This window comes from Saccopteryx leptura, chromosome 2 (assembly GCF_036850995.1).
Source record: "Saccopteryx leptura isolate mSacLep1 chromosome 2, mSacLep1_pri_phased_curated, whole genome shotgun sequence".
Lineage (NCBI taxonomy): Eukaryota > Metazoa > Chordata > Mammalia > Chiroptera > Emballonuridae > Saccopteryx > Saccopteryx leptura.
Window position 1 is genome coordinate 50514715 of NC_089504.1, and position 25743 is coordinate 50540457.

Consider the following 25743-nt stretch of genomic DNA (forward strand, 5'->3'; position numbering starts at 1 on the left):
TCACACATGTAGCAGTTAATCAACACGTGGGAATGAGATGAGGAAGATCCAACATTACAACGCTGGCCTCTAACAGCATGTGTGTTATTCTCCATTGCCAGAATAATAAAGCTCATTACGATTATAATCTCATGAGATGAGCAGGAATCCTCACTACTCTCTTCAGTGCTGTAACCTTAAGATCTAAATGTCTAATACATAACTAATAGGAGTTTAACAAATATTTGTATAAAAAATAAATACATGGCATTAAATTTATTCTTTTTATTCATATAAGTGATGCTACCAATAAATTCAGCAAAAATTCAATGATATATGTATAATTATATACTTTCTCTTTTAGCAATTTTAAAATTCAAAGTAGACTGGCAAGTTATTCCAGAAAGGTTAACTTTACATAAAATATCCAGTCACCCATAGTTGTATTAGCTTCACAAGATCTCTAACTAAAATCTAACTAGACTTGAAGTACCTCAAATACCTAAATGTACATTTCTCCATATCAGTTTTTATGGGGTCTTTAAGGGCATTACAGTTCATCAGTCATCAATAGTAACTAGAAAATTAATTTCATTTGAATTTATAACTAAAGACTCATATAACTGACAAAGTATACATGGTGCTTCTTTTCATAGATAATATTGAATTTTGTTTTTAGACGAATGAAAAATGTCTGCAATCAAATTTTGCATAAAAATAAATTTTCAGTTAGCCAAAAACATTTTTTTATTTTTAAATTGCTTTGGTTTCAATTGGAAAGTTCTTTTATTTTAAAGATTTTATTTATTCATTTTAGAGACAGGAGGGAGAGGGATAAAGAGAGAGAGAGAGAGAGAGAGAGAGAGAGAGAGAGAGAGAGAGAGAGAGAGAGAAGGAAGGCGGGGGAGAAGCAGGAAGCATCAATGCCCATGTGCCTTGACCAGGCAAGCCTGGGGTTTTGAACCATCGACCTCAGAAATCCAGGTTGATGCTTTATCCACTGTGTCATTATAGGTAAGGCAGAATAACCTTTTTTATAGAACATCTGGCCAATAAAAATAAACTTTTCATATCTACACTAAAATCTTCTAACAACACTATGGTAATATTGTTAGAAAAAAATCTGAGTTAGCTTTATTAAACTCAACTTATGCTGAGAATCTCTGATCTGTTCATGGGAAGTCATAAGGCAGAGCTCTAACACTTCAGTAGAGTTGTAGATTGAGTTCCAGGTTACAATTTAGCTCCTTTAGCTAAATAGAGGCAAATACCTACGCAGAGTTTTAGTTCTATTTGCACATCTTCAGTATGAAGAAAGACTCAAGTTGAATCTACTTGAGCTTAATACTTCAGGATTTCTTTTCAAGTTAAATAAATGTACTAAATTTTCTATTGTAATAGTATTTATCCTTCCTTAATACATTTAAGAAATGCAATAATCACAAACTTTTGAAAAAGAATTAGGAATCAAATCAGTTTCATTAAAGTTACTTGATTATAAAGAGAATTAATAATTTCATTTTACACTTGAGACAGAGAAAACTAGAACCTCCTCTAAGTGGAACTATTGCCTCTAGAAAAAGATAATTTCAAAGTCTTATTTAAAAGTATTTAATGTAATACTGGAAGGTTCTCCGTGGGAAGCAGTACTCTATTGATCCAAAATAAAATTAGTGGGACTTACTTCTAAATATTCAAAAGTATGGGTTCTCAGAAATGATGTGCCAAGGACTCTCCACGAAATTTCTGCTGAACTAATAAATGAGGTACGAGAACTGTAACCAAGCTGGATGGGTAATCTCCACTTCCTAGAGATCTGTTTTATCACAGATGCTAAGAACTCCAATGTGCCTGGATAACAGAATTTGGCTCTCTTCAGTTTTCTCATCCCACTCAGAAGTATGCTTCTGGAGAGGACGAGTTCCAAAATGAAGAGTGAAAACCAATAAGCCCTTTGTATCCTAGTTCTTGTGCACTTACTCAAAATTTCAGATGGAGCCAGGAAGAGAGTTCGGCACTATTCTGGTGATCTGACTGCCTATGATTAAGCCCTTTCTTCCAGATCAGTTGTAATTCTCCTCCAGAAGTAAAAGGAAAGACCACGTTGACTGAAGGTAGTTATCATCCAACTGCTAGTAAGGCAGTGTTTGAAGCTAATTAAAAACATCTGTAATTTCTGAAAGAAAAGAAATATACAACAAACAAAAAACAGCTTCCCTTCTACAACTTACGTTGTGGCAACTATGATATTTTTGTTAAGAGAAGTAAAAGGTTCAAAGACAACATAGATAAAATTTAAAAATATTTGAAATGGTTAAGAATAAACTACCCCCATGGGACAACCCAGCTGTCAGTACTCACACACAATGAAGGACGAACACAAGAGTGGTATATGTACATGTGTAAACACACACACACACACACACACACACACACAAACACACTTAAGGGGTGGAAATTTTTTTAAAAGGTAGAGTCAAAAGGCAGAAATATGTTCAATCGAAAAGAAAAAAGCTTCTATATCACCTATAAAAATAAAGAAAAGGTTTTGCTGGCTATTTATTAATTCCAGAAATAATACCAGGCTTTCCATATTGGAGATGATTTTATATATGGGTCACTTTAAAAATCTTTACAAGATAATGACTGTATTGATAAAAATTACAAAAATGTATAACATTTATTTTGGATCACAATCACATACATAACATTTTAAAAGGAAAATACGCCATCAGTGGTGGGAAGACAGGGTAACTTTTTTCTTTTCTGAGCATAAATTTCTTTAACATTGTAGAAAGTAATCTTTATTTTTTGATAATTTTTGTGTCTCCTGTAAAATACTAAAATTGAAGATAGACACTAAATATTAGCTGATTCATAAGAGAAATTCAGTTTTATCCATGACGTATGGGTCTTTAAATTTTTAATAAAAACCTCAAGTTTTACTGAATACATTAAAAATTTTTATAGACATGTAGTTAACAGGTTTTTGATAAATGCTAATTTATGCTAGAAAAACAGCATGCCTAATTAAGAATATACTTAGCTAAATCTCTAATTCTGGCTGTGTTTTTAAACACAAATGATTATAACATTTTGAATGCTCCAATATTTAAGCATCTCTAAGATCCAGAGGAATGACATATTGCAATTTAATAGATATTTGTTACCATTTCACTGTTTAGAATATGTATATGCAATAAAGAAGGTTACATTAAAAACCAATTTTATAAAATTATCAAACATTTATTTTAAAACTGATATTTGGAGGTATACTATTGCTATATAAAAATATATAGATGAATATAAAATAATTGCTAAATAAATTTATCACACTGATTAGTAAATTATGAACATGAAAATGGTCTACCACATTAATACAAACCAAATAAAAACCCCTAAATATGATAATCATAAATTATTTGAATTACCTCCCTAACAGACCTATTTGAAATCATGTATTTGACTTTTCTTTAAGATTTTCTGTAATGTTTTGTATAGTACTGCTTGTATTCACTGTACTTCATGAACTCAAACATTCATCCACTAAAATGAAAGATTAATGATCTAAATAGTTTTAATTTATCTCCATGTATCTCAAAGGTGCAGGGATAGAATAATAAATAAAATTGACATTCTTTTATATATATGCAACCTTGTGTTCATTGCAGCACTACTTATAATAGCCAAAATACAGAAGTAAACCAAGTGCCTGATAGATGAGTGGATAAAAACATTGTGGTACATATATACAATGAAATATTACTCAGCTATAAAAAAGAATGAAATCTTACCATTTGTGACAGTATGGATGAACCTATGGGGTATTGTGCTAAGTGAAATAAGTCAGAGAAAGACAAATATCAAATTATTTTACTTATATGTGGAATCTGAAGAACAAAATAAATGAACAAACAAAATGGAAACAGACTCATAAAGAGAACAGAATGATGGTTGTCAGAAGGGGTTGGAGGACTGGGTGAGAAAGGTGAAAGGACTAAGTACAAATTGGCAGTTACAGAACTGTCACAGGCATGTAAAGTACAGCATAGAGAATACAGTCAATAATATAAATTATATAATAATAACAGTGTCTGGTGCCAAGTGGGTTCTGAAAATATCAAGAACACTTTGTAAAGCATTCAATACTGTACACCTAAACCTAATACAAAATAATATTGAATGTCAACTATAATTGAAAAATAAAATAAATTGACATTTTTTAAAAATTGCCATCAAAAGTATTACTCGATCTAAATGAAAAATCTGTGTATCTTTAGACCTCATAGGACTTTAATATTTTTGGACTATTATAATAAATTATAAATTTGCAAGCAAATATATAAAATGAAACACAGAGGCTTAAAGGGTCAGCAGAAAAAGGTACTCAAGTATCATTTGGGATGGTTGTTTCTAATCTCCTTCTATTAATATAGAAAAGTATAATGCAAAATTTCACCACAGACTAGTATAGTAGCTACCATAGCAGTCATCTTTCTTTAGTGTATACAATCTTCAGATGTACATTCAAGAGCATATGTATTATGTTGAACATTGATGTCCTAGTGACAGATAACAGCTTCATTTGTAAATTTGAATAACATGACTTTAAAATCAACACTCAACATTGCATTGATAAGAGGTGTTCTGAACTATTTGTAAAGTTCTGATTATTTATACAGCCACTAATAAACAAAAGATCTGTTCATCTCATTACAATCCAAAGTTGAACTCTTTCTTTACATTTGGTGAGGAATAAAGAGAGATTTTTGTCCAGGCCCTAATTCTCCACCAAGAAAACACTGGTGTAAAACAAAAAACTCAATTTCTATGTATTTGATACGAAGTAAAAGATACTTTGTTCAGGTCCTAAATCTCCATCAAGAACACATTGGTGTAAAACACTACTGTTATCCTCAGTCTTATTTCTCCAAAAAAAGGAGCATAATATTTTTTAAGAAACTGAAAAAATAATACTGATGGTAAAGAGGTATTACAAGTATTATTTTCTGTGGCAGGAAAACAGAAAGAACATGGGCAATTATACTATCAGAGAACATATTTCACTTCTAAGTGCTAAAAATTTAAGAATGATGAATCCTTAAGACTACAAGAACAAAGTTTACTAGTTACTAGAATATTGCTTTAAATCTTTTTGTTGTTCAAGACATTTTAAATAAATGTAATCCTACTTTCAATTTTCTTTTCAATAAAATGCAAGTCACTGCTGAAATATCCAGAACTTTCTCCAGATATACTGTATTCTTAAGGACCTTTATGAAACCTGTATCATAAAATTATGTGTCACAGACCAACCACAGGAAACTCATTTAACAAGTAGTTTAAGATTTTCCCTTTTAGAAAGGACTTGTATCTAACAAAGTTGAAATGTAAGAAGCCAGTGAAAGCATTCCTCAGGCATAGACAACACATAACAGTAGGCTTCTAGTAGAAGCAGCAGGCTTTGATTTTGGCCAAAGGTGACAGAGCAGTGGGTGCAAGGCAAATACAAGTTGTCTGATACCAGAGGTGACTATTTTAATGGACACTGTTTTCATTTATTCACTTATTCCTTAAAGAATATTACCTTGATGAAAACAATAAATTCTTTGTCATTCACATATTTTAGTCCTAGTAAACACGACCTTTTCTACTTTATTTGAATGAAAGCTAGGCAGGTAGTAATTTTAAAAGAGCTGATAATTTTTTAGCTTCCTTTTCTGTTAGCTCAAAACTAAAAAATTTAAATAGTCATTTATTAACACTGATTTACAGAAATAAAATCCCAATAAACTTAAGAATTAGATGAAATTCAGATATCATAGGCTGAATCAAATCAAAAGGTGAAGTAATTATTTACAGTAATCCAATATAAGTCATTAAGAACAAAGTGCTTAACATAAATCAAGGTAAGTGTTCCTTTGTGAATACAAAAGCATTGTAATAAGGAATTAAACATCATACTATTGATACTAATACTCATTCACTTTTAGAGGTTTTTGGTTTTCCTTTTGGTAGTAAATCTGATATACTAGGCAACAGGACAAGACAGTTTCAGTAAATTGAAATTACAAAAACAAAACAAAACAAAATCCTTCAGTACACAAAACATAAAGCATTTGCTCATAGACATAGATAACATTTTCCCAACATTACCAAGAAAAATTTTACTATAAAAATTCTTCTATGTCCTGAATTAATTTGTATCATTTTTATAACAGGGATACAGCACATGGATATATATGTAAATATCATGACTGTTAAACCAACTTTGTTCATTGTTTCACTATATATATTATATATATAATGAAATAAAAAGTAAACCAAAGAACACTTTTTTCATTCTCAGATTATAAAGCATTGCTACTATGACAAATCATAAATGTTCCTTATAATAGTAGTTCAAGCTGATCTTAGAATACAACAACAAATTCATATTGCTTCAAGTTATGTATGTTTATTATTATTAAAAGAATTTTGACAAAATACATTTAAAATGCAAAATATTGAGTAGCTATTAGTATTTTTTCTTACTTCCTTCCTTTTTTTTATTTTAACACAGTGACATTACCTTTAGCCCCAAACATATACAAAGAACATTAAAAATGACATTTTGCTAACAGGCAATTTAAGATTAAATAAAGCTAGTTAACATTAACAAAAAATTAACTGTAAATCTTAAAGATAAACTATTATAAAACTACAAAATATATACAGACAAATTATATAATATACAGTAGGTCCTACTTTGGATGTAAAATACATATTTCTGTGCTTAAATAATGCAATTATTTTGCGTTTTGATATTGTGTAGAAAAATATTTTTAAAAGAAAAAGCATAACTCACTAAAAATGAGCAAATGGGTGCTATGGTAGCAGTCATACAAAACATGTTAATGAAACATATGAATTTTAACATCTGTGATCTGACTAATCATCATCATCATCATCATCATCATCTCTACTGCTACTGTGAGTCATAATCCATTCCCTGTAGACCTGAATTTTCTGTAAGCATGGTAAAGGAAAAAAGAAGCACAATGGTTAGTTAAGTATGAGAAATTCCTTGGAAAACTTGCAAACTTATGAAATATTCAAGGAGTCAGAATAATTTTGAAGCAGACTTCAGCTCTGAGTTTGACAGTAATTATGGATATAATATTCCATAATTTAATAGACTAAGACTAAACTCTACTGTTTGCTACAGTTAATGTACAAAAGAGTTTGGTAATTCCAATAAGGTATTCTGGAGGTATATTAGAATTATTCTATTTCTTTAGTAGGCAACTTCAACTTACTACCAGGAAGCATTATAATACTGTGCTACTTTCTAGGTAGAAACGAACAACAAAACTGTATTTTATTTTTAATTATTATATAGGTATATATAATAATAATTTAGTGAACACAGAGCACTATTTTTAGAAAATTAGAAAATAGAAGGAGAAACATTTGAAAGTATTAAACATTTTCTAAGAGTACCATTGTTAAATCTAAGCTGATGACATTTTAAATACTGTTTCTATGTCATCTAATTCTTTACTACAGTACTTGTACATTTTAAAGCAGTTGCTAATAATACATAGTTTTGATTCAAAGAAGTCCTGTTACCACCAGAGCAATAACCCAGCTCTTATATCTGTAAGAGAATAATGCTATCCACAAACATCTGGTAAATTTCTATAGGTATTCCGGTTAATACTGTATTTAATACTTCTGTTGAAAAACAAGTAATGGCTCAGAAGGATTCTTAAGTTTATAGTCATTTAAGTAGCTTTTTAAGCAATGAATACTAAGATTGCCTACTAAAAATATGCATATTTTAAAAATACAGTCGTCATGGACTATAAATTCCAAAGTTTAAAGCTTCAGAAAACAATGAAAATATAACAATGCAATCAAGTTATCAACTGAAAGAAACATTTGGTATCTCATAGCTTTCTTATGTATTATAATCTGTTTTCTAATGACAATGTGTTTCTAAACTCTCCTTACTGTTCATTCTTTCTTCCTATTGTTTATTAAAATAGTTTCTCAAGAAATATTTTTAGTTTTCTAAAAATGACTTGATAAATAGTCTAGTCAAATGTTAGTAACCTGTTAATTGTATTGTATTCTAAAAAGGGGAGGCAAGTACTGGATAGAAATACATGTTTCAAATGTATAAATCACAGGTTAGTTCTGCAACAGTTCTCCATCTTACAAAGAATGATAAACTCTTGTTGTAGATTGTACGAAATGCCCTTGACAGCAAAGCCTCTCCCTTAATTGCCAGTTCCATCTCAATATGGAATTATTTTGATGGTTTAAAACTTTTTAAATACTATGTAAAATCACTTTACTTACTATTGCACATTAATTCAATGATTGTGTTTTACTATATCAGATGAAAGCACGTTTTATGCAAAATTATATACTCTGTATGTAGTGAGCAAAATAATAAAGTTTTAAATCTTTAATCACTTTAAACATGACAATATTTAAAATTTTAAGGCTATAAAGAAAAAGTCTTATTCACACACTTTAATATCTTGAATATTTTCAAGTCTATACAACATAATGACTCCTTGTTTTAATTAAAATATAATTTAATTTAGTATTCTACATCTAAACCCACAAAAACTACTTTAAATTGGTACAGCCTACTATGGTGTATATTACCTACACCAGTGATTTTCAACCAGCATGTCATGTGGTGTGCTGGAAGAATTTTTAAAAACATATAATATCTGACTATTTAGTCAGGGACACTGACCTCATTTCCCTTAGATTGAAAAAAAATATGCCATGAGATAAAAAAAAGACTGAAAATCGCTGACCTATACCATAATCCAGATTTTTTAAGTCTAATTTACTAGTGAGAAAGTTATCTAAACAGATAAAATATTCTACCTTTAAAATATCTATTGTTCCAAAAACTTGTTTTCCTTACTAAAAGATGTTGGCTTTCTTGTGAACTACTTATCAAATTCCACAAGGTTTTAAATGGATTACACAAGCAGAAAACAGAAAGAGGGTTTTGGCCACTTGAACATCTTCAAAAGAAAAGCTTAAGGGAATCCAGGAATTCAAATAGCAATGGTCCTGCCTTCTTTTCCTTATCAATGCCTAATTGGACATGAGAATTATATCCGGTATAAAAGCTCCTACTGGTTTGATAAAGAGAGGAAGTGCTGTAAACAGAAATGGTATAATTGGCTGAAAAGTACCACCAACTATGAGAGTATATAGGCACAATGGCTTTCAACAAATCTAGCAAATCCAGCACCGAACTAAGAATATCCTATAAAAGAATCAAATTCACTAAAAGTTCTATACAAATGTTACCAATTCAAAAGCTTTTCTTTATAGCCATAACACTGAAACAGCTGTACGTAGGTTGTAAATTTTAAGACTAAAATCTACTGTTGGCTTTCACTTGCAAATTCATGCATTAAATGTTTTCATAGCAAACTTTTTGATGCCTGTAAAAAAGAAAAAAAATCTTATAGTAAATAAATGTACATAAAATCTTAGTAAATATAAGAAACTTACAAAGGGAATTAAGTAAAACATACAGAAATTCAAATAATCTAATAAAGGGTAGGGAAAAGTAGGTTTACAGTTGTTTGTATGGAAAATAAAATAATAACTAATAATACAAGAAGAAACTTTGTTTGCATACAACTGTAAACCTACTTTTGCCACACCCTGTATATATTTAAAGCATTATATAGCTACTTTTAATAAAGCTAACTGGATTAAATTAATTTTAACTTGTAAGATATTCCTTCACCCACCTGTAACATTTGATTTCCAGTGCCGTCTCTCAACCTGTAAGGTCTGATAACTCCATCTTCATTAAAGAACCGAGGGGGTCGCAGACTCTCCACTTCATCAGAAGTCTCTGTAGCCCTAGAGGAGAAAAATATAACTTGTTTTAAAATTTTTTTCCAAAGTTCTTAAGTAGTCTTTACAATGTAATTACTAAAAACAACTTTCTTTTGGATAAAATAAGACTAATACATCACTTCTCTTCCAAAATTTGTCTTTATGACAATTACAATGTTAAGTACTCAAGAAAAATGTAGAACTGTAAAGAGGTTTGTTTATAAGCATGTCTTAGTCTTTGTAGATCAGAGACTCCACAAATAATGAGTGTTGCTTTTTCTTTTCCAATTTAAGACCTTTAGATTCTTTCTCTTTTCCTATGATACTATCTAGTTCCTCCAGTACAATGCTCAATACAAAAAGATTTCAGGTGTCCTTTCTCATTCCTATCATAAAAGGGAAAGCTTCTAAGAGTTCACTAAGAGGTATAGATATTAGCAACATTTTTGTTTTGATTTTTAAAGACACCTCTCCTTAAGCCAAGGATGGTCATTTCTCCTCTTAGTTTGCTTATAGTCCTTATTTGGTTATGGTTTTTGAAAATTATGAATGGGTGATGAATTTTAAATAAGAATTTTCTCCTGATCACTGCTGTGACTACATATATGATTTATTTTCTTCAATATAAATGTAATAAATCACATCACCTGGTTTTCTAATGTTCAAATATCCTCACATCCATCACATTTCACTTAGCATAATACTCTCCAGGTTCATCCAAGCTGTTGCAAAAAAGTAAGATTTCTTTTTTACGGCTGAGAAGTATTCCACTATGTAAATGTCCCACAGCTTTTTTATATACTCATCTATTGATGGGCACTTGGGCTGCTATCATATCTTGGCTATTGAAAATAATGCTGCAATAAACGTAGGGGTGAATATAGTCTTTTGAATTAGTGTTCTTGGTTTCTTTGGCTATATTCCCAGAAGAGAAATTGCTGGGTCATTAGGTAGTTCCATTTTCAATTTTTTTGAAGAAAGCAATATGGAGTTACCTTGGACATCTTTTTTTTTTTTGGTCTTGTCTCTTTCCACTGTCATTCCCTAAACAATCTCAACTAATTTATGGTTCTAACCACCCTATTATAGGCTAATGAATCTCAAAATTTTTCAAGGCATTTTTACTTGAACTTACGACTCCTGTACTCAATGACTACTTGATGTTGCCCTTTGAATGTCTGGTAGTTAAACTTAATACACTCAAAATAAAACTTCTCATTTCCTCTTTCTTTAAAACAAGTAACAACCTCAACTTTCCAATGTTTCAGACAAAAGCCTTCAAATTATCCTTGATGGTTCTCTTCCATATGCCACATCCAATTGATCAATTAATCCTGTTACCTTCAAAACACTTGCAGAGCATGGCCCCTTGTTACAACTAGCTTATAGTGGTTTAATCACTATCATGTCTCATCTGGATTATTGCAAAAGCCTCTTTAGTATTCCCGTTTCTACACAGGTCTGCCTGTGGTTTTTCTCTATATAGCAGCCAGTTCATGTCATTCCACTTGTCCAAAACCTTCAAATTTTTTTTGTCTTACTTAAAAAAATGGCCAAAGTCCTTACCGCGGCCTAAAAGCCCTATATGATCTTATCTCCTGCTCATTCTCTGTAGCACTTTCCAACCTTCGCCTTTGCTCATTCTACTTCAGGTGTACTGGCTTAGCTCGTTCTTACACAGGCCAAAAGGCCAAGCATACTTCTGCAACAGGGCTTTTTTGTTGTTTTGTTTTTTAATTTATTGATTTTAGAAAGAGAGAGAGAGAGAAAGGGAGAGAGAAGAACACCAACCTGCTGTTCCACTTACTTATGCATTGATTGGTTCCTTCTTGTATGTGCCTGACTGAGGATCAAACTCACAACCTTGGTGTATCAGGACAACACTCTAACCAACTGAACTACCTGGCCAGGGCCTGCATCAGGTGTTTTTTTAACCTGATGTTCCTACTGCCTTCAATATTCTTTCTGCTCACTACCTTACTTCCTTCATGTCTCTCTCCTCAAATTTAATCTTACCGATGGATTTTCCCTGAACATATATACAGAATAGCCACCTTCCTTCCCACCACTTTGGAACTCCTTATATCTTTTAATCTGCTTTATTTTCTTTCATAGAATTTGTCACTATTTAGTAAAATCACATATATATCAGTTTACTTAGTTCCATCTATTACTCTCCCACTAGAATATAAGCAGTATGAGGATAGGACCTTTGTGAAGGTGTTCACTTCCGGTTCCCTGAGTGATTAAAAGTGTCTGAACACACAAGATGTTCTCTAAAATGAGTTGAATCTATAAATAATTATATGTGCATATTAGATCAAGTCTTTTTTTGCATTTCAATAAGTTTATTGAAATATATATCCCATAATGGTAGTTGGTTAGGTTACCTCTGTCAACTCAAAATTAACATGATGTAATCAATATATTTGAAAGATATCAGCCTTTTGGGAAAACTGAAAAGTTATGTACAGAACATTTTTACAAAAGTATAATATAAAGTGTGGTTCTCTGGCTTATTTTCCAGTGTATATTTTATCCATAACATGATGTCAAAATTGGGTACAGTCATCCTGGATGGACTCAGGCTGCCCACTGCACTGAATAACCATTTGTAACACTAACACTGTCGATGTCCTTATATTCACTGACTTCATAGAAAACTGAACACTACCTCAGCAATGTCATGATTATAAAGATGCATATTTTCTTAAGAGAAACTCTCTATTGTTGGCACAGTAGAAGAAGTTAATAAAAGTATATCCCTTTCATTTTAAACAAAATTCTAAATTAGAAGCAATGGCGCCCTGGCCGGTTGGCTCAGCGGTAGAGCGTCGGCCTAGTGTGTGGAGGACCCGGGTTCGATTCCCGGCCAGGGCACACAGGAGAAGCGCCCATTTGCTTCTCCACCCCTCCGCCGCGCTTTCCCTCTCTGTCTCTCTCTTCCCCTCCCGCAGCCAAGGCTCCATTGGAGCAAAGATGGCCCGGGCGCTGGGGATGGCTCTGTGGCCTCTGCCCCAGGCGCTAGAGTGGCTCTGGTCGCAACATGGCGACGCCCAGGATGGGCAGAGCATCGCCCCCTGGAGGGCAGAGCGTCGCCCCTGGTGGGTGTGCCGGGTGGATCCCGGTAGGGCGCATGCGGGAGTCTGTCTGACTGTCTCTCCCTGTTTCCAGCTTCAGAAAAATGAAAAAAAAAACAAAAAAAACAAAAAAAACAAACAAAAAAAAGAAGCAATGGCAGTTTTATAAAAACAGTCCTTAGTAAAAACTTCTGGAGTGTTAAATCAGCAAGTTTTCAGAGTGATGTTAATTAATTTTGAGTCAGTAATACATTACAACTAATTCTGTCGATGGGACTATATTGAAACAATAGATTTTGTATAAAATCCATTTTTCCTGGACACAAACATCAGCTTTTTCTAGAAAACATATTAAAGATAAATTAATATGCAAAGATTACTAGGTATTCAATCTTGATTTATATAAAATGTCCTCAAATTTATTTACTTTTAACTTTTATTTTGAATTTTATTGGAGTGAGCCTGGTTAACATAATTGTACAGGTTTCAGGTGCCCGACTCTATAACACATCTCTGTACACCGTATTGTGTGTTCATCCCCTCAAGTCAAGTCTTCATCCATCACCATTAATACCCACAAATTTAAATAAAATTGCCATGTAGAAATAAAGTCCGCATCTCGGGATGATCTTATTATGTGCATTATGGGTGCTAAGAAACCATTTTCACTGCCTAAAATAGAGACCCTTACTATGTTTTAAAGTGCTTTATCAAATGTTTGTTTTGATGTTAACCTCATAATTTAAAATTTAAATTTAAGTAGGTTACCGCTTTAAATACCACCTAAATATATTGACCCAATATAGAAAGTTGGATCAATGTTAGAAGTGAAGATTCACAGTTTACCTTCCTAGGTGTGTCATTAATATTTCACATTACTTTTTGGCTTTGTTTGTATGTCTCAGATGAATTCAAATTTAAGCATAATTCCACTCCAGCATAATGTCAGGCAGTTTTCCTAAATTTGAGAACATCAATGCTAATTGAGTTGTGATGTTTTGAAGATTCACAGCTTAAATCCACTAATACATTATGGAACCCATATTTCAGGATTATAGAGAATGGCTTCAGAAAAGAGTTTTTGTTGCTTTAATAATCCAATTAAGGAACTGTTTCAGGAATTTCTGTAAGGTGGGTTATTCTGTAGTATCTATGCTTCAATTGCCATGCAGTTTGTCCAGCAACAATCCGTTTCAACGGCTGAATATTTGGTTTGGAACACTTGTTTGATGAATATTCAGTTAAAACACTTGGATACGAGCTCTTGCCAGATGGTCAAATCTCTGCCATTTATCTTGGAATGTTTCTGAAGAATTCAACGCCTTCTGTTAACTCTACACAGTTCTGTGCTTGGATCTCCAGTGCAATGATAGACAATGCCAGCACAGAAAGCTTTGTTTTAGAAAATACGATCCTGCAGTGGCATGCCTTAAATTGAGCTTCTAATCTTTCAAAATTAAGGCTATTCCTCCTTTCAAATGGTAAGTTCTCTTGAATAAGTGAATGAGAGTTGCGGGAATTGAAAGGCAGTAGTAGTTTTGGCTTTCCAACACAATCTTTTCCATTCTCATCAGGTCTGAAACTGTGAACCTATACTGGCTTATTCAGATCAAGTCACTTGGCCAATGGGATGCTCCTTTTCTCGTCTATTGATTGTGCAGCTTGGCAGAAGCAGCTTGGTTCAACTCACCCAAGGTGCTTGGGCTGTATCTTCATTTTGGACCGGAATTTGTCCAGTAAATTCACAAATAGAGAAAACATCTCTGTGTCGAAGCCAAAGAACTGAATTAGCCTGAGAAGATCTTTTACTTCAAAGTCCCTGCGTCTTTCAGTCATCCTGAGGCCATTATCATGTGCTGATTCAATTAGTCTCAAGCCACAGACCTTTGGCTGACATTTCGGCTGCTGTTCCAACAAGGCATTCAGCTGGTGTAGCCGTTTCTGAAAGTCAGTTGTTGTGAGTACCTCTATCATCTGGATTGCAAATGTGTCTCCTTCGCTGGAATCACTCTCCGTGGGCCTGCTCTCACCTCAGCCCATACTATCAGATCCGAGAGCTCCATGAGGTAAGAGGACTTGGGGGCAACAGGGCAGAGACCCAGGGAGGGGGAGCTCTCCTGGGTGGGGGTCTCCGTAGTGCTGTCCAGCTGATACCACCCTCCCTCAGGGTCAGCTTGGAACTGAAGGCTAAATCAAGTCTGTTAACTGTTCAAACCATTTAACTTTGTTTTCCTCATATAGCAATCATTGAAGGAAATGTTAAATTCTTTCGTTATGGGAGATTTGGAAAGATTTTGTAATTTTGTCGATTTTTGCTTTATAAAGATTGAGTCTGGATATTTTCAAACAACAGCTCAGATAAGGGCCTAATATCCAAAATATACAAAGAACTCATAAAACTCAACAACAAACAAACAAACAATCCAATAAAAAAATGGGAAGAGGACATGAACAGACACTTCTCCCAGGAAGAAATACAAATGGCCAACAGATATATGAAAAGATGCTCATCTTCTTTAGTTATTAGAGAAATGCAAATCAAAACTGCAATGAGATACCACCTTACACCTGTTAGATTAGCTATTATTAACAAGACAGGTAATAGCAAATGTTGGAGAGGCTGTGGAGAAAAAGGAACCCTCATCCACTGTTGGTGGGAATGTAAAGTAGTATAACCATTATGGAAGAAAGTATGGTGGTTCCTCAAAAAACTGAAAATAGAACTACCTTATGACCCAGCAATCCCTCTACTGGGTATATACCCCCAAAACTCAGAAACATTGATACATAAAGACACATGCAGCCCCATGTTCATTGCAGCATTGTTCACAGTGGCCAGGACATGGAAACAACCAAAAAGCCCGTCAATAGATGACTGGATAAAGAAGATATGGCACATATACACTATGGAATACTACTCAGCCATAAGAAATGATGACATCGGATCATTTACAGCAAAATGGTGGGATCTTGATAACATTATACGAAGTGAAATAAGTAAATTAGAAAAAACCAGGAACTGCATTATTCCATATGTAGGTGGGACATAAAAGTGAGACTAAGAGACATTGATAAGAGTGTGGTGGTTAGGGGGGAAGGGGGGAGAGGGAGAGTGAGAGGGAAAGGGGGAGGGGGAGGGGCACCAAAGAAAACTAGATAGAAGGTGACAGAGGACAATCTGACTTTGGGTGATGGGTATGCAACATAATTGAACGACAAGATAACCTGGACATGTTATCTTTGAATATATGTATCTTGATTTATTGATGTCGCCCCATTAAAAAAATAAAATTATTTAAAAAATTTAAAAAAAAAAGATTGAGTCTGTTGTGAGTTGAGTGCAAGTGCAAGTTCAAAATTGTTATTATTTTCTTGGTTAATTGTCCTTTATATCATTAGCTAATTATCTTATTTATCCAAAACAATACTTTTTTGGCATTAAGGTCTATTTTATCAAATATTATATAGTAATCTCTTCAGAAATAATAATATTAAAATGATTCATGCCAATCATTTCCTTCTCAAATTGTCTTATTTTTAATAATTTGTTCTAAAGTTTTCATATAGTTCAATTAGATTTATCCACTAATTTATATTCTTACCTTTTATTCTTATAACCCACTTCTTCTTTCTTTCTTTTTTTTAAGTGAGAAGAGGGCAGATAGAGAGACAGACTTCCACATGCACCCTGATCAGGGCCCATCTAGCAACGCCCACCTGGGGCCAATGCTCAAAATCAACTGAGCTATCCTCAGTGCCCGGGGCTAATGCTCAAACCAGTTGAGACACTGGCTGTGAGAAGAGAAGAGGTAGAGGGAGAGGGAGAGAAGCAGATGGTTGCTTCTCTTGTGTGCCTAACCGAGGATCAAACCTGAGACAGCAACACGTTGGGCCAACGCTCTATCCACTGAGCAAACCGGCCAGGGCTCCTTTCTGCTTTCAATGTCTTTCTTCACAAGTACATCCTGTACTAGTGTTTAGTCTTATTTTTTTAATGCTTTATTTTGCTTAAAGGGAATGTAGCTAGGTATAGATGACAAGGTTTTAGATTAATGTAAGGCTATTCTAGCCATTCTGGATAGGCACCTGCATAGATCTCAATAGCACTGAATTCCATATGTTGCATTGACTTTTGATCTCTCATGACTATGACTCCACACATTATATTTGTGAAAGTAAAGTTACAGGTAGAAGACACTGAAACCTTTTTTTCTAATCTTTTAAATTAGAAAACTGGCAACACCTCCAATTATGGTAAAGCAGTATGAAATACTGACTTAACTATTTTAACTTAACTCTTTGAGTAGTATGAACGTTCATGTATGTCCTCGTGTCTCCACTCTATCCAGAGTAAAAAAAATTTTATTTTAAAAGTGTGTAAGGCAACATTAAAAAAAGGAAAATGTTTGTTCTTCTTGTTTTCATAAATTGGTTATCAAACAAACATGACTTTAAGTTAATAAAACTGTAACTGGAACTAATTTCATTTTTTTAAAAAAAAAAAACTCACTCCCGGGGGTCAGTGAGCATGAAAAAAACTTACTACTCAAAGGGTTAAGAGGAGCAACTCATATACTGACAATACTGATCTCTACAGAGCAGGAAGCAAAAGAAAATATAAAAGGAAACAGATTAGGAAGATATCCACCCACCTAATTTTCTAAATAAATTTAATCAATTGTAGTGTGTGTTGAATATTTCTTGAACAAAGATGACAATAATGGAAATACTGAATTTCAATCTTAAGCTAAATTTAATTTGGAGGAAGAGAGGACATGCTTTAAAATTTGTGCAATTGAAGAGAAATAGAAATGGATGTAATCATCTTCAAAAAAATGAGATCATAAAGGAAGGGTGAAAACCAATGAGTCTGAATCCAGAGTAGAAATTGTTATTTTTTGTTCCCCCAAAAAGGAAACAATATTATATTTGCTAATTTTATAGCTGACATGTATCATTACATTACTGCAATGTATTTTGATCAAGATAACGAAAAAGCTTGCTTGTCAAACCTTTCCTGCCAAGGCTGCTGGAAATGAATGAGTACTAAAGGAAAACTCTATCAAGTTGAGATGATGCAATGGCAACGCCTTAAAAAATATATCAAAAAGAATTAGGAGGATAATATGTGTAGGAATATGCTGTGAAGAACTAGAGACAGAGAGGTGCCCAGAGCAGAAGCCCTGAGTGGATGAGAGTCCAGGGACCTCTCTGACCCATGCTGGAAACAACAGCAAAACAGCAGGATAAGATTCAGTAACAGAAAATGTTCAAGCTCTCAGAATAGAGATTAGAAGTCAGCATGTTCCTTGTCCTATTTTTCATCTGGTTACTGAGAAGTTCACTGACTCTGCGACACATATGGATTTTGCCATGTTATAAGTTTCATAACAAAATGCCATGTGCCAAATAGCATGTTTATTTCAGTTCTCACGGTTTAAGCATTTTACTCACACCCTACACATCAAAGAAAATTTACCTTTTTATTCCTTGAAATGTACTGCTAGCCATGTCTATGATGCCTCCAGTTGGCCTTGCCACTGCTCCAACTAAGCCTTTCCCAACACCTTTAAAGAAACCAGCTGCTCCTTCTCTTTGAGCTCCTAGTAAGAAGAACGGCAAAGTTTCAGACAATTAGCTCAAGAATAAAAACTGAATCAATCCGTGAAAGATTTGGTAATAATATATCACCTAAAGGAACTATCATTACTATCATTCTTACCTTTGATTGGTTTTGTAACAATTCCTGTTATGCCACTTACAAAACCCTAGAAGGAAAGCACAATTGAAAATTTGTAATATTTTCAGACACTTTTATGAACCAAGTCTGATTAAATAAAAAAATACATAGCCCTGGCCGGTTGGCTCAGCGGTAGAGCATCGGCCTGGCGTGCGGGGGACCCGGGTTCGATTCCCAGCCAGGGCACAGAGGAGAAGCACCCATCTGCTTCTTCACCCCTCCCCCTCTCTTTCCTCTCTGCCTCTCTCTTCCCCTCCCGCAGCCAAGGCTCCATTGGAGCAAAGATGGCCCGGGCGCTGGGGATGGTTCCTTGGCCTCTGCCCCAGGCGCTAGAGTGGCTCTGGTCGTGGCACAGGGATGCCCCGGAGGGGCAGAGCATCGCCCCCTGGTGGGCAGAGCATCGCCCCCTGGTGGGCGTGCCGGGTGAATCCCGGTCAGGCGCATGCGGGAGTCTGTCTGACTGTCTCTCCGTTTCCAGCTTCAGAAAAATACAAAAAAAAAAAATAATAATAATAATAATAAAATAAAAAAAATAAAAAAAATAAAGAACTCTGCTTTCTAGATACCATAAGGATTAATATATTTCCTAAGCATTTTATTTAAACACAATGCTTCTGGAAGCTACTGAAATATTTTATATAGGCTACAACCTACTGTTTTGCCAACATCCAAATAATAGTTGAAAGTTATAGGTCTATTTCCTTATTCACAGAATATGGCTTTAAAAGATATTTCCTATAATGTTCACTATACTGGGAAATGTCTTACCGAAACTAAGCCTTTCCCGCCACGAGTGATGCCTTCTCTAAGACCAGCTGGTTGTTTATTCATGGCTTCTCTTCTCTTCTGTTGGTAGTCTTCATCCAGAGTCATGGCTGCTACTCCTTTAGCCATAGCACTGGTGATTTTGGAAGCAGCACCAGCTAATCCACCTAGAAGAAATTATCATCTTTAATAAGAGCAAATATATCATTACTTTCTAGCATGATCATACTTGGGAGGCACTCTGTTTCTTACCAACAGCTCCACCAACTAATGCCTTCAGTCCTAGTGCCATTCCCTCCACAAACTCTTCAGGACCCTGGATGGCCCCCTAAAGGGTAAAAAATAGTAAGAACAAATAAGGTTATGTTTACCTTTAAAGACAAACTGATTTATATAAATGAGAAAAACAGTAGTGACAAAAAGAATAAAGATGTCCCCAAGAAAAACTTCACATCAATAGAAGTTTCAGAGATATCTCATGACATTGCAAGTAAAAAGGTTTCAATGTTGGAAGTTAATCCAAACTTAGAAAGGAGTATGACTGTTCACTAGTGTACAAAAGATGTTTGTTCCGTATTGTAAGTTTTAAGATGAGAAGGTGAGCACACACTACTTTTGATAATTTTTTACAAAATAAATAAAAACACTTTAATTCCTAATATGTTTTAAAATAGTGTATGAAATAAATGAATTTTAGTATATTTTTCACTACCCTAGTCTTATGCATGAAAGTAGTAGAGTTTTGAATGCTCTGATAAAGCTTTTATTTAATTATTGATGAGAGAGAGAGAGAGAGAGCGAGCATTCACTGGTTGACTCTTGTATGTGCCCTGACCAGGGATCGGACCTGTAACCTTGGGCATCAGGACGATGCTCCAACTGAGCTACCCAACCAGGGCCTCTGACAGAAAGAGAAAAATAATTTTTGCCATTGATTAAGACTGCTTTGTATATGGCCAGCTTGCAGGGTTATTTTTATACTCCCACACTACTGTGCATAGCAAGACTGCTTGGCCATGATATTCTTCCTTCTATTATAATGTGAAGTTTATCCATCTTTAATATTCCAACAGAACACTTAAAAGTCAGTGCATTTTTTGTAAAGTCTTAAGTTTAAATTTTGAGGGAAAAGGTAAAAATTTCCCCTCAAAATTGCTCAAAAGCAGCAATTGTTTGCTGCAAAATAATGTCCCTTTGTAGTGTCTCCCAAAATCTATTTCCACCTACAACTCAAGTTAACAACTGAAATGCCTTATTTACTCAAAAGTATTAGTGGTACATGTTATACAGCGTAAAAGTAACTTATTTACCTGGTAAGGTTCATAGAAAAATGCCTCTACACCCTCAGAAAATTCTCTAATCAAGCCAAAGGGATTTCCCAAAACTTCAAGTCCAAGAATGAGTACATACATCTGCTTAATGGCCTAAAAATAAAATATAAACATTAGTCATTTTGAATCATCAGACTTAATATTTTTTCTTGCATTCAGTACACACATCCAGTTTTTCAGGCAAAAAGCCTTCTCATTAATCCCAACACCTAAACCATATGTCACCTTATTCATCACTAATCATAGTTTTTAAAAAGTAATTTGCTATTAGAGTATTAGCAATAATATGAGATATTTACATAAAGATTTAGAATATTCAAAATGCTTTCACTTTTACAACTACATGTGACAATTGCTAATACTACCATCATTTTATAGACTGGAGAAACATACAGGTCAAAGGATGCTCAGGGCCACACGGGTTAAATGGCAAAACTAGGATCCAAACCCAGACTTTGTGAGTCATGGTCAGGGACCCATCCACTCTACAACAGCTTCTCAGATGCTCTGTGTGTGATATGAAAATACTGGTGTCTTTCTAAAGGCGAAAAAAATCCACTAAAATAATGTAGATTGATCACCAAAATTAGGGGATATTTTATCACTTCATATTCATTTTGAAATACCCCCTGATTTTTGTGAGCAGTGTGTATAGCAGTCAACAACTTCATTTTATTAAAAATGCCCTGTGTTCAGCAGTTAGTTACTAATAAATAGTTACCCTTGAACCTATTTTTTGAAGTGTGATAAAATACTTAATATTTTGTTTAAAGGTTTATGTCTAGTCCACAATGATCTAAAAAGATATCAATCAGTACATTACTAAAAATTAGGATAGAAACCTAGAAGAAATGGATAAATTCCTAGAACAATACAACCTTCCTAGACTGAGTCAAGAAGAAGCAGAAAGCCTAAACAGACCTATTAGTAGAGAAGAAATAGAAAAAACCATTAAAAACCTCCCCAAAAATAAAAGTCCAGGCCCTGACGGCTATACCAGTGAATTTTATCAAACATTCAAAGAAGACTTGGTTCCTATTCTACTGAAAGTCTTCCAAAAAATTGAAGAAGAAGCAATACTTCCAAACACATTTTATGAGGCCAACATAACCTTCATACCAAAACCTGGCAAGGATGGCACAAAAAAAGAAAACTACAGACCAATATCTCTAATGAATACAGATGCTAAAATACTAAACAAAATACTAGCAAATTGAATACAACAACATATTAAAAAATAATACATCATGATCAAGTGGGATTCATCCCAGAATCTCAAGGATGGTTCAACATACGTAAAACGGTTAATGTAATACACCATATCAACAAAACAAAGAACAAATACCACATGATCTTATCAATAGACGCAGAAAAGGTTTTTGATAAAATACAACACAATTTTATGTTTAAGACTCTCAACAAAATGGGTATAGAAGGAAAATATCTCAACATGATAAAGGCCATATATGATAAACCATCAGCTAACATCATATTAAATGGCACTAAACTGAAGGCTTTCCCCCTTAAATCAGGAACAAGACAGGGGTGTCCACTCTCTCCACTCTTATTTAATGTGGTACTAGAGGTTCTAGCCAGAGCAATCAGACAAGACAAAGAAATAAAAGGCATCCATATCAGAAAAGAAGAAGTAAAGGTATCACTTTTTGCAGATGATATGATCCTATACATCGAAAACCCCAAAGAATCCACAAAAAGACTACTAGAAACAATAAGCCAATACAGTAAGGTCGCAGGATACAAAATTAACATACAAAAGTCCATAGCCTTTCTATATGCCAACAATGAAACAACTGAGAACGAACTGAAAAGAATAATCCCCTTCACAATTGCAACACAAAAAATAAAATACTTAGGAATAAACATAACAAAGAATGTAAAGGACTTATATAATGAAAACTATAAACCATTGTTAAGGGAAATCGAGAAAGATATAATGAGATGGAAGAATATTCCTTGTTCTTGGTTAGGAAGAATAAATATAATCAAGATGGCTATATTACCCAAAGCAATATACAAATTTAATGCAATTCCCATCAACGTTCCAATGACATTTTTTAAAGAAATAGAGCAAAAAAATCATCAGATTTATATGGAACTATAAAAAACCCCCGAATAGCCAAAGCAATCCTAAAGAAAAAGAATGAAGTTGGGGGCATTACAATACCTGACTTCAAACTATATTATAGGGCCACGACAATCAAAACAGCATGGTATTGGCAGAAAAATAGACACTCAGACCAATGGAACAGAATAGAAAGTCCAGAAATAAAACCACATATATATAGTCAAATAATTTTTGATAAAGGGGCCAAGAACATACAATGGAGAAAAGAAAGCCTCTTCAATAAATGGTGCTGGGAAAACTGGAAAGCCACATGCAAAAGAATGAAACTGGACTACAGTTTGTCCCCTGTACTAAAATTAACTCAAAATGGATCAAAGATCTAAACATAAGACCTGAAACAATAAAGTACATAGAAGAAGACATAGGTACTAAACTCATGGACCTGGGTTTTAAAGAGCATTTTATGAATTTGACTCCAATGGCAAGAGAAGTGAAGGCAAAAATTAATGAATGGGACTACATCAGACTAAGAAGTTTTTGCTCAGCAAGAGAAACTGATAACAAAATAAACAGAAAGCCAACTAAATGGGAAATGATATTTTCAAACAACAGCTCAGATAAGGGCCTAATATCCAAAATATACAAAGAACTCATAAAACTCAACAACAAACAAACAAACAATCCAATAAAAAAATGGGAAGAGGACATGAACAGACACTTCTCCCAGGAGGAAGTACAAATGGCCAACAGATATATGAAAAGATGCTCATCTTCTTTAGTTATTAGAGAAATGCAAATCAAAACTGCAATGAGATACCACCTAACACCTGTTAGATTAGCTATTATTAACAAGACAGGTAATAGCAAATGTTGGAGAGGCTGTGGAGAAAAAGGAACCCTCATCCACTGTTGGTGGGAATGTAAAGTAGTACAACCATTATGGAAGAAAGTATGGTGGTTCCTCAAAAAACTGAAAATAGAACTACCTTATGACACAGCAATCCCTCTACTGGGTATATACCCCAAAAACTCAGAAACATTGATATGTAAAGACACATGCAGCCCCATGTTCATTGCAGCATTGTTCACAGTGGCCAGGACATGGAAACAACCAAAAAGCCCGCCAATAGACGACTGGATAAAGAAGATGTGGCACATATACACTATGGAATACTACTCAGCCATAAGAAATGATGACATCGGATCATTTACAGCAAAATGGTGGGATCTTGATAACATTATACGAAGTGAAATAAGTAAATCAGAAAAAACCAGGAACTGCATTATTCCATATGTAGGTGGGAAATAAAAGTGAAACTAAGAGACATTGATAAGAGTGTGGTGGTTACGGGGGGAGGGGGGAAAGGGAGAGGGAAAGGGGGAGGGGGAGGGGCACCAAAGAAAACTAGATAGAAGGTGACAGAGGACAATCTGACTTTGGGTGATGGGTATGCAACATAACTGAAAGACAAGATAACCTGGACTTGTTATCTTTGAATATATGTAACCTGATTTATTGATGTCGCCCCATTAAAAAAATAAAATTATAATTAAAAAAAAATTAGGATAGAAAATTGAAATTTTCATTAGTCTCAATTTCTTCCAACAATTCTGAAAATATAAAACATGTTTCATACGGCTATTAACTCCTTGCCAAGTGTGTGTGTACACACACATACACACACTCATACACACAGTTTCACTATTTTATATCACCCTCCCCTTTGTAAAATAATCTCAGACAAACCTGTTTTGAATAGTGCCTAACTACTTCAGACTGTAGTTCGGACGTTGTATGAAACTGATAGTTGAGTTCAAAAAATGCAAGCCTGGAAAAAAAGACATGTAAATGTATAAATTTGTGTGTATGTGTGGAAGGAAGGGGAAAGAGGGAGGAAGAGATAGAACTTTTAATATTAAGGTTTTATTTACTTTAGAATTTTTCTCCAAATATTTCCTTTTAGTACATTTTCCCATGCCTATCAGAAAATCAACCCTTTTACATACATCTCTGCACATTCTGGTCAAAGAAGGCTCTAAACATCTGATAAAGCTATGAATTTTATTGTCCTAAAAGCCACCAATATACACATATTGACCAAATAATTTATGGGCCCAGCACGCTTCCGCTGCACCACTCTGCTAGCGGCTTTACCAAATAACTTAAGAGGACTCAAAGACCCCCTGGAATCCCACTCATGGACATGAAGTTATTATATTTGTCTACTCTGCTCTATCATGGCCCACACAGAAAATGTTTGACACACTGAAATAAGCAGAATAGGTTGATCAAGAATGGCTAGGTTTCGGCTGCTGCAAGGCCTGCCTGATCAGCCAAGAGCTAAGGAATCAAGGTTAGTTTATTTATAACCTGTCCCCAGCATCGACCCAATCAAGTAATTGGGAAGCTCTATGCTAGCAAATAAGATAGCAGCAAGATTAGAAATCTCATCTTATTCCTGATGTGATGTCTTCAAACCTATGTTCTTTAGTTAAACTGTTAAACGTAACTTTATTCAGACCAAGAGTTACCTTTTACTGGACTCATTGATTGTTACTACTATTTTAGTAACAGTGTTAGGGGCCACCTGAAAAGTGTATTCTCATTTAAAGTCTCCACTCAGACTATCTCTTTGTTCAGATACTCTAATAGTGCCATTATGATTAACATATACTTTGAAGACTCTTGATCCCAAAGGCCTTGAAGCTACATCTTTTAAGTACCACATCTTTGGACACACAAAGATTTTTAGGAATTCTTTCCTAGGCCAAAACACCTGTGTCTTAAGGAAATTATTCAACAACTAATCTCTTCCTTAATAGGTAAGGGTTAGTGGTGTAAATTACCTAAATTATATTCCTTTTAATAACAAAAACTATATTGTGCCTTAG

The 25743-nt window shown here is 34.2% G+C and overlaps 1 protein-coding gene and 1 pseudogene across 5 annotated transcripts in view; both read right to left on the reverse strand.

Annotated features, from left to right (window-relative positions):
* The window catches only part of VPS13A (vacuolar protein sorting 13 homolog A), a 244743-nt gene that overhangs the window by 16448 nt on the left and 202552 nt on the right, over window positions 1-25743 (reverse strand). For 2 of the 5 annotated variants that reach the window (XM_066367951.1, XM_066367950.1), the window contains exons 62-68: window positions 24599-24680; window positions 20745-20858; window positions 19687-19762; window positions 19438-19601; window positions 18652-18697; window positions 18409-18532; window positions 9759-9873 (exon numbers count right to left, since the gene is read on the reverse strand). In XM_066367951.1, coding sequence (XP_066224048.1) covers window positions 9759-9873; window positions 18409-18532; window positions 18652-18697; window positions 19438-19601; window positions 19687-19762; window positions 20745-20858; window positions 24599-24680 — 721 coding nt within the window. The other 3 variants (XM_066367953.1, XM_066367954.1, XM_066367955.1) reach the window with 3 other exon arrangements.
* On the reverse strand, window positions 14031-14943 carry LOC136392993 (cyclin-G1 pseudogene; annotated as a pseudogene).